This window comes from Chelmon rostratus, chromosome 9 (genome assembly GCF_017976325.1).
Source record: "Chelmon rostratus isolate fCheRos1 chromosome 9, fCheRos1.pri, whole genome shotgun sequence".
In the NCBI taxonomy this organism is placed as follows: Eukaryota; Metazoa; Chordata; class Actinopteri; order Chaetodontiformes; family Chaetodontidae; genus Chelmon; species Chelmon rostratus.
In genome coordinates, this window is record NC_055666.1 from 19,660,324 (window position 1) to 19,670,848 (window position 10,525).

Consider the following 10,525-nt stretch of genomic DNA (forward strand, 5'->3'; position numbering starts at 1 on the left):
AAAAAAAGGGATGACTCATGATATCCTTGTGTCAAGCCTTTCTCATTAGACATGTATCAAGCAGGGCGTCATGTCTAAACTGTCAACAAGTTCGTCCTCCTGCATTGACCTCTGTTCAGTGTCCCTCATGACATGACCAGGTTTATTCGACAAATCAATTCAAAGATACAATTAGCTTGCTTTAATCTCTGCATACACTGTTAGGAAGACTTGCATTTCAGCACACTCTTCTGTGACACAGTCTACTGCACCGTACATCACAGCAAATTAACACATTCTGTCTCATATTTGCAACCGCCGCTGATTAAAAAAAGCGTGAATGCTGCTGTCAAACAAACCACAGAAGTCTGATCTCTAACTTACACTGACGAATATCAAATTAAAACACAGCAGGAGTGATGACAAAACCAGTCTTCTCAGCAAATATAGCATGAGGGAAAGCTCCTCCTCGCAGTCCTTTGAGAGAACACATCCCTTCCTCCTGTCCTGTATCAGACTCTGCAGTTGCTGAGTCAAACAACAGCCTACCACTCATGAATCATCAAACCTCTGTATGCAACTATGACCAAATTCAAAGCTGATTCGTTTTTTTGTTACATAGGAAAAACTCAAGCGTCCTGATACACAAAATAGGCCTTACACTGGCTGTTATAATATGTAACTGAGGCAGCCAAATAAATGTCGCTTTCTTAAATTACAGGCTCATCCCAGATGGTGACATTAGAGCAGTGAGCGGGTCCGTTTCTTCCACTGTGTGACTAAAGCATTCTTCACCGCTTCCCCTGTCCAAGCTTCCTCTCCCAAACTTCCTGAATGCCTTTAAAACACTCACATGTGGTCGGTTTCCTGCTGTTTCTCACACGTCTCCCTAATGCAATCACTGCTATATTCACTCAATAATCCATAATGTAAAAGTGGAAAAAAAAATACAATGCAAAGCACATGGAAGGACAATATAGCTGGGGCTGCATGGCTAAAACTGGAAATATAGAATAGCCAGTGTGTGACAAGCTGGTGACCTGTACTAACCACAAGCTAACATGACCTAAAATGATCCCTGAAGCTTCCCTAAAGCTCATTCATCAAAGCGTCAAAAGCTTCAAATGCTGCAGCTTCCAACAGCACACTGGGCCATTAAACATGATTCACAATGTGATACTTTTATCACACGAAGCTGCACAGGTTAATAACACTGTTGCCTAGCAGTTTACTTGATTCCAACACAAAAAGGTCCTCTTTTCAAATTCGTACCTTCACAGCTGGATGATGTGAACAAAAATCATTAGAAAGACTAAGGCTTGCTCCGGATAAATAGACACTGAATCACAATCTCTCTTTAGGTGTGGTAAAATACTTGTTTAGTTGATGTCAATCACAATGTACATCATAATGTAAAGTCAAACTGGAACTGTCACTTTTATCTGTCAGTCAGGTATTTCAGAAATGTCCTGGTAGTGTTATTCTAGGCAACAAAATGTAATATAGGGCCTTGCAATATTTTTTAAAAATCCATGATATGTCTTTCCATTTCTCTCCCATGTCCAGTCTCATATTATAGATGCCGCTGCTTAAGTTGTGCTGAACTGTCCATTCATTACTGAAGCCTTAATTACTTTAATGACCAACTAAATGGCAAGCATGATTACAATCATTAAGTCACAATTTAATTTATAAGGGTTAATTACAAATTGCAAGCACTCTCAAATAACAAATGACAAAAAAATAATGGACACTGCCAGCATGTCACTGTTGACACTATGCCAGCTTTTCCTTAACTTTTAGGCAATTCTGGCATTGATGTCAGTCTTTCTTTAACTGTCAAAAAAGTTGTTCAGGGTTAAGGCTATTTGCAACAAAATTTCAGAGAGCACACAATCTCATCAACAACTTCAAAAGCATGAAAGAAGAAGAATTTAATGAAACCACTAGGTCAAGTTCAGTAGGCACTGGAAATTTCCATGCTGAAGTTACAACATTCAATAGCACAGATGTGAGACTAAAAATGTTTCATTTAATGAACACCTTTTTCAAAATACACAGTAGGTCTATATGTCAGTTTTTCATTCTTTTGAGAAAAAACTAAATGAAACTTATTTTTAAAAATATCCGATCTCAAAGAAAAAGGGCACAGTGAAGACCTCAACACAACCTATATTCACAGAGCCTTCACTTTCTGCTAAACTGCCTCATCCTGAATTAGAAAAGCAGACAGTTACAACAACCAAAGAGCTAATGGAACGGTGGCCAAGCATCAGGGAGTGTAAAACACAGAATTTGTCAAAATTAAGCCTATTAAGTGTGCATGATTGTTAAAAAATAAATTAAAATAAAAAAAATACATACTACTGAAAAATGGAGAAGAAGTTCCTAAAATATCACCTCTGATTCAATATACACAGGAAACAATATGTTTAGAATTCATCCAAATCGCTTGTTTTACACAAACTTCATGCAGTTATTGTGTTCACTATTTAGGTTACTTGTACAGTTTATCAGTTGTTCTGTACAGTTATTGTTATGCCCTGAATATAGTATTAAATATCCATAAAATATGTCACTTAGAAGCACTGCCACAGCACAGCTGGCATCTTTTTTGTTTCATCACACAACATTTAGCTACTGTACATCTACTGACCACTCAGATACCAAGAATGAATGTTCAAAAGTGTGTCCTATTCCTACTCTACGTATGATTTTATCAATGCTTTTACATGCATCTCTTCCTTCACTTCCCAAAGCCTCAACTGATTGATCGTAAATACATATCTGCATCAAGAACCCACTGCTATTCCCATTTTTTCTTCTAGAACATGCTATATTTAACATCCACACTGTCCAGCTGGTTTGGCCAGTCTGTCCACTCTCATTAACCAGAATGCCTATGAGCAGGGAAGCACATGAATGTGACCTCTGTGCCTTTCCTTACGACTGCAAAATGTGTTGCCATGATTTCATATTATAAATCCTGATGATGCACCAGACTTATGATAGCCAGAGCAGATAAAAATCTGCTGCATACTCTCGCTGTATATGACTCAATCTTTTCAATACATTCGAAGCCACCAACATGGCAAATATCTACACACATTTTCCACAAATCACAATTATCTGCGAAAAAACAATCTTCCCATATGAACGGTATATTTATGAATATGTAATTTATCATAACAAAAAGTGAAAGCAGATTTTTTTTATGACATACTGTGCTGAATGAACATTTCTGATCCTATTTTGACAAAGGCCTACAAATCTGCCAACAACACTCAAAACATAAAGTGAAGTGATAATTGACATTGCAAACATTTATTTTTTTAGTAACCACTACTACCACTAATGTGCTGACCAACTATTCCACCTATTTTGTGGTGTATGTGTAGACTACTGCTGAAAAAGCTTTGCTCTGAAGGGAGTAAACACTCGTGTGAGCCACTGACCAGTTTCCCTCTCTGTCTCATTCAGACACGTACAAATGACCTCTGAGATACTGATCACACTTATTCCTTTTGCTATACATAACAGAAAGCAAGAGCAGACAACCACAGCCTGTGGCAAGTAAACATGAATCAGGCCTTTGACTGACTCATCACACTCCTGGATCAAATTACCTACCAAACACACTGCAGTTGATGAAGATTGGTACTTCCGCTCTGTGGCTACGAATTACAAGTTTAATCATCAAACATTTATTACTTTAAACAGAGCCGTGTTGATTGTGGAAAAGCAATCACAACTTGCTGAAGTGCAACTAAAGTTTGATAAATATAATGTGTACTTCAGGATGAAGATCTCATCCAAGGAAAATTCTATTACAAAAAATAACTATCACAAATCTCTGCTCAGTGAATCACTCATTCTTTTGTATTATTGCTTTATATTACTGCTTCTTTACCACAGCTGATTCTCCAAAATAACTGCAAAGCTGTTAAACAATATCAGTCCTCTTCACATCATATAGGTCTGTGGCCCAGTGGGTTTGTGGTGAGCAAATAAACAGAGTATCTCACAGACAGCGTGTCATAAGATACTACAATGTGTTCACGTAACAAACAGATATACATAGCTAAACCTAAATCAAAATATTCTACACAGAGGCACATAATCAATGTCTGTTTTCTACATTCAGAATGCAGGTCTTAAAAAAGCTTGTGCCAACAGTCAGTCACATAGCCATGCAGATGTATTGGTATGACTTTTCCCACATGCTGTTCTGTGTGAGCTCATCTATTACTCTGGTATGTAGAGGGGTGATTTGTCTCCCTTTCCGTCAAACCGGCTCCTCTGAATTCCTTTAAAAAGACCTCATTACATCTGCCTGCTTTATTGGCCATCGCGTTTTCACAAAATCAAGGAAAGCACATTATCATAATAGCATATCATGATAGCATATCATAGCAACAAACAACAGAAAAGTTTTGAATCTCCGTTTCTGAACACAGTGGTGTTATTCTAGCGTCCTTGGCTGTGCTAAGGAGCTACAGTCCAGGCCCAAAGCCCAGATGGTGTTGCTGTGACGTAATCCCGTCCAGTGACTTGTTAAGCAAACATACAGCTTTCAGTGTTTCTCCTCTGAAGACTGATTTGACTTTGCTGATTAGCCATGCAAACAGTGCTTTCGTTTTTGGCAGCTCTGAGTGTGAAAAGGCCTTCTTTCATAATGCTCATGACAGATATTGCCACATCTTTGTGTCTGGACCACATGGACACAAACTACACTGCACATCATGAATGTAATCCTATAGTCCCATATATGGTGAAAACTGTAAATAGTGAAGTACAAGCAAATCTTAAACTGTCCAACTATGGGAAAGACCAACATTGTGGTCAGTATGAGATGACATAATCATCTGCTAGATCCCTGCAAATAATCTCAAAACATGAATTACATTTTTGTTTCCATTTCATATGAAACAGATTCTAAATTGCAGTTCCACTGATTTGCACATATCTTCATGTGTCTGCATTTCAAGTTTTTCACGTCTGAAAACTTGAAGCTACAGAATATATTTGGGAAGCTAAAAAGTGGAAAAGTCATGACTCCACCCTTGGATGAAAAATTACTTCCTCTTCCAAACTCTGTTGAGATGTGCTGAGATTTTTTTTGCAACAGCCACAGTTTAGGCTTCCTTTGCATCTGACTGCTCTGCTTCGAGGATTGAGCAACAGGGAACGGCCCTGGCCCTGAGACCACTTCATGGAACAAGAGGCAGTGATCTTATTCAGAGTTCTCACTAGTGATTTGAGCACTTACGTCATCCAGACACCCTTACAAACAATATTATACTTGGGTGGCAGGATATTCAAGATTGCAGGCTGTTAAGATTTCTCAAGACAACACCCTCTGTTAGCTCTGGGAGAGCATGTCATTTCAGTCTACTGTGGGATTTCCTGTCTGGCAGTTATTATGGTCACACTTTCCTTTAGTTTTAATTGTGCCGAAACACAACCAGTGATTTCTGACATTCAGAGGTGGTCTGGGCCACCTTCTCTTAGCAGTGTATGTATACATGTATGTGTCCAGGGGCACACTGACAGACGGCCTACTTGGTTGACATCCCCTGCCTAAGTACACACGAAACATGCTGTCTGATTTCCGATTTCTGATTGGTGCACTGTAATGCAAATTACGTGTTCGGGCTCTCTTATCTGCCAAGATAAGTAGCAGATATTTGTCATCACTGTCTGTTTTAAATTTTTTCACCACTGAACTAGCAACCACAATATCCCCAGACTCCCTTAAACATTCAGTAGGTAGTTCACAAAAACAACAGTTTCTGCTGAAACTGTCACTATATCCTGACAGTAGTACATGAGTCAGATAATCTGTGAAAAAATCAGGCTCCCGTGCTCCTAATGGAATCCCCCACGCCTGAATGAAAACAAGCAATCGGAGTCAGTTGATTAGTCAGTTTCATTCCCAGACCTGAGAACTGTATCCAAAGCGTCAGTACTGGACGACCAGGGAATGAGACTCAACGATCAACTGACTTTCTGCAGAACTGCACCTTTAAAAAAAACTGTGCAACTCTAAGAGTTGTTCAGTGAGAAGAAACTTAATACATTTTAACAAATGCTACAGAAAATGCTTAATCATTCGTTTCTTCTTGTAAGTTTGGCATTAATTGCATACATTAACTTATTTCTTCTGTTGTTAAAAACATTATGACATTGATGCAGCATTACTGTTCCAGCCTGACCACCCTTTTTCCTGGCGTGTTGGTCCCAGCCGTCTGCTGTTGGACCAAGAGTTAAAAACAATGTATTTGGTCTTTGAAAACGGAAATGATGTAGCAGGAAAGTGAGATCTGATCATTAGTGGGCAATCACGAAGCTGGTGAAGATGCACTGTAATGCCAGGTGTGAACTGGTGTACTTAGAGCTGTGCAGCAATCACCCAAGACACGTTAATGCCAGGTGTTGCCTCAGTTTTAGGACAGCTGCATACCAGACAAACAAGAGGCACCACCTAAGTAAACAACTGAGGTGTTAATAAAGCAATTTGCTGTCAGCCCTTATGTATACAATCACTCCAACGAGGCTCATTGGTCGGTTTCAACAAAAACAGTAGTCAGCCTAGACTGTGTCTTTTTCATCTCCTTGTTTGGTAGCAGTGGCTGTAACTTAACTTCTGATTAATCCCATCAATAAGCTGGTCAGTGAAAGGCACAACATAAAGCAAGACTGCTACAAGCCCGGTTGAGGAGAGGTGACGCAAGTTAGAAAGCTTAACAGCAGCCAAGCTTTCCATGCTCACAATTGTGGAAAGGCACAAAACGATTATCAACAGCAGCCAAAGTTTTTTTGTCCTTGGTCACGGAAAATTACTTTCAACCACGGTGACATGCACTTAACACACTCAGTAATATAGTTTATAGTTTTACATAACATTCATGTTAGCGAATACAAGACTTTATAGTACAGTTGCCAAATAAGGAGCATGATTGTAAGTTTTGGATGCTCTTGTAAGTTAAAGACACTGTTTACACACTTACACCAAAATTTGCTGTTTGCACAAGTAAGTTCAAGCACAGCTTGAGTTGTCAGAGGTGATTAATCCAGACTTCATAGTGAGTCCAAGACAACACCTCCACCACAACCACCACATCCCCACATCTTGAGATCTCATTTACAGGCAATGACTGGCATGCAGGAAAAGCTTAATGACACCAGAGCTCCAGTGATGCAGACTCAGGGTTGCCCCTTTTCTAAATAAGCACACTCCTCACTCTACATACACATTCTTGTAGGATGAGCCAAAAGAGAGGCTATAAATGAAACAAATGTTGATGTAGTTTTCCGTTGCAATCTTTTAGACACTGTCCTCCTGTCTTTTTGTTTTTGTGCTGATAACACAGTTCAAGATAAGTTTTATCAATCACACACACTCATACAGCTCATAAAACTAACCACATAGACACCACACTATGTAATGACTCATCCTGTAACTGAACTTCTTCTTTGTATACGTTTTAAAATATATTCTGAAGCCCAACTGTCACAACAAGAATGCTCTTCAGAGAACTTCCAGGAGATGTATTGACGAGGAAGAAAATCACACTGAGTGCTTTCAGGAGTAAAGCACTCAGTGAAAGAGTATCTCTTTTGCTCAACTCTAACAGCTATTAGGCCCTCAGTATTGGGCCGCATTTAACACTAATAACAACACATCAATAACTATTTGAGCCTCATCCTGCACTAAACAGAAATGTGCTGTATCGACAACATGCTGTTTACTAACTATACTGGAGTTAGGCATCCACTTGGCTTCACCATGAGGATTATACTGGCTGACCGATAACTATAAAACTATTAGAAAGGTTAAGTCTGCAGCGCAATCGGCTTTTTAAAGCAGTTTTTACATGGCGCAAAAAGGAACAGTAGTGAAACTTAATGAAGCAGAACAACTGTCTCTGTGTAACTGAAGCTGAGAGTGAAATTAACCCTTGCTTGTGGGATTACAGGATGTGACAGTTCACTGCACACTATTTCCATGCAACGGTACTGAGTCAGTCTGAATACCTACCAGCTTTTTGTTTTTACCCTCATCCTCGTTGGACTTCTTTTTGGAGGCTTTATTTGGGTCCTCCCCACCGCTGGCTTGATCCATTTTGGCTTTGAGTTAGTTCCCCTTAACTTAACACGACCTCCTCAAAAGTTGGCAAACTCCACCAGCAGGCTTTTAACAACTCTTGTGCAGCAAACCATGCAGGCTAGGTCTTTTCAAAATCCATTCCGTTCAAAGTTAAAGAATACATTCAAGTTGGCCGCATCCAAAGTAGTTTCCAACAGTCGAGGAGGCTACTTGAAGAGGTGTGGTAGAGTATGGTATCCGTCCTGAAGGCTCCTCAGCCCAGCTGTAAGTTACCTCACACCGCTGAGGAATGCTTTCTGAAATTGGATCAATATGTAAACAACACTGAATTAGTTTATCACAACGTCTCGGGTGTTAAGTTGCACAAATGTTTGGTTTAACACGTGTTTCCCTGAGCAGTCTTATTAGTATGCGGAGTGCGGGTACGTTCAGTGAAGGCAGTATTTCGTGAACAGTTTAACATGTAAACAGACATGTGAGAGGCAGCTGTGGACAGCTCGGAAAAAAAACAAAAATAGTGTGTTTCCACACTTAACAGACAAAGCCCCGTGTTTGGAAACAGGCTCAATTGTTCAGACAAAGCAAACTTACACCGTGTAACTTAGCAATAATATAGTAACGTTGGTAAACGACGGAAACAAAATTCATGGCAGCTAAGATGCTCTGACGGTTTCAAACGTGCACTAACATGGCCGTTATTTACCGGACAATAGAGTCATTAAACAGTACCAATAAACAGTTGTAATAGAGGAAAATCACCGTTGTTCTCTCTGCTTGGAATACTTTCCAGTGCTGTACACTTAGCTAGGCTAGCATAAATGGACGACTCTTACCCACCGGACGTTATTCATTTCAACAGACACAATAATACACAAGTACAATCAACACTGTGCTATACAATTCAGGGTGAACAATAAATAACATGTCAAATAAAACTCAGAAAATCCCATCCACAGCTTACCTCTGCAACCAAACTGTATGCTAGGCCTACGGTGATACCGCCCACCAAGGTTCTGATTGGCCTGTGAGATACGTATGGAGTGGGGATTCCAGTCGTCATTGGTCAAATTTGCTGTCTGTCACGGGGTCGGCGTGGCGTCGAAGGGGAGGAGACTGTTGTGACGGAGAGGTCAGTGTGATTTCACAGCGAGCGGATAGGACTCAGCCAGTTGTAAGAATAGATCTGTGAGTGAGTTATGAAAGGCTGCTCGCGGATAGGAAGCAGGGCGGGAATCCGCGGCAGCAGACTACACCCTGGGTGTGCGCGCGGACGAATATTACTCACGTCGTGGGGACACGAGTCGGCTTGCACAGTCACATTGTGTGGACTCGCCCTCTTTATGGGGATAAAATGCAAGTCCCATAATGTAAATAATTACGTTTTAAGACAAATACTTCAGTTAAGGTTACGGTAAGGTTAGGTCTAGATTAATGTTTGGGTAAGGTTTTGGTTTAGGCAAGTCGTGGTCATGTTTATAGTTAGGGTAGGTCTCCAGGAAATGAATTTAAGTCTATGTAGTGTCCCCAAAAGTGATGGAAAGACTCTGTGTGTTTGTGTATGTATGTATGTGTGTATGTGTTATTGTCAGACGACCTCTCTGTGTCTGTGTGTGATATTAACAGCTAGTGTTGCTGTTAGGCCTATATCTAACCATTAGTTACATAATAGAGTGCATCATATACGCCTACTGTTCGGTTTGTGTGCACATAAAGGCAGACAGAATGTTTTTTATGCTTATGCAAGCAGGAAATTTAGAAGGCTTGTAGAAGAGAAGTTGTAAAAAAAAAAGTGTTATCTACTGTCAAAAATGTGCTCAAATGACAGGTTGATAAACGGATTAATCAATCGACATAATATTAATCAACAACGATTTTAACTACAAATTTAAGCTTTCATTTACATCTTGGTGTGCTCAGTTGTCATGTAAAATGTGTGTGTCATCATGTGACCGAGGGTGAGTATAGCTTATTTTCAGATGATTTTTCACTAATGAAACATACTTATGAATATTAAACTGGATTTCTGCTCATAGAGCCCCCTAAATCCTACACACTGGATCTTTAAAGGAATAGTTCAGCATTTTGGGAAACACTGGTTTGCTCATTTAAAATGGGAACAAAATGGTTCAAGAAGAAAAAATTTAAAAATACACATAGGCAGAGTTAATACACAGCTGGAAGTTATTTAGGAACCAATCACTTGTCTTAACCCATGGTTCTGTATATAGGGACTAATCACAAGTATACAGTTAAATCTGGTTTAAACCCCATTACATACAATATCAAGCTTCACAAAACACTCCTTCTGGCCATCAGTTAGTTACTACTAAGACCACACACTAAATAGCAACAAAGGAACCTTTGAATAAACCCCATTCATTTTCTATTGTAGGACGATCTGACGTAAGCATTATCCCACATCCTTATCGTCAGTGG

General features: G+C 39.7%; 1 protein-coding gene across 5 annotated transcripts in view; it reads right to left on the reverse strand.

Moving 5' to 3' along the window:
• diaph2 (diaphanous-related formin 2) overlaps positions 1-9,093 on the reverse strand; it is a 369,056-nt gene extending 359,963 nt beyond the window's left edge. For 4 of the 5 annotated variants that reach the window (XM_041943749.1, XM_041943748.1, XM_041943750.1 and 1 more), the window contains exons 1-2: positions 9,051-9,093; positions 8,021-8,385 (exon numbers count right to left, since the gene is read on the reverse strand). In XM_041943749.1, coding sequence (XP_041799683.1) covers positions 8,021-8,104 — 84 coding nt within the window. In that variant the 5' untranslated portion in view covers positions 8,105-8,385; positions 9,051-9,093. Of the gene's footprint in view, positions 1-8,020; positions 8,386-8,680; positions 8,727-9,050 lie in introns of those variants that run through there. The other variant, XM_041943747.1, reaches the window with a different exon arrangement.
• Between the last annotated feature and the right edge of the window lie 1,432 nt (positions 9,094-10,525).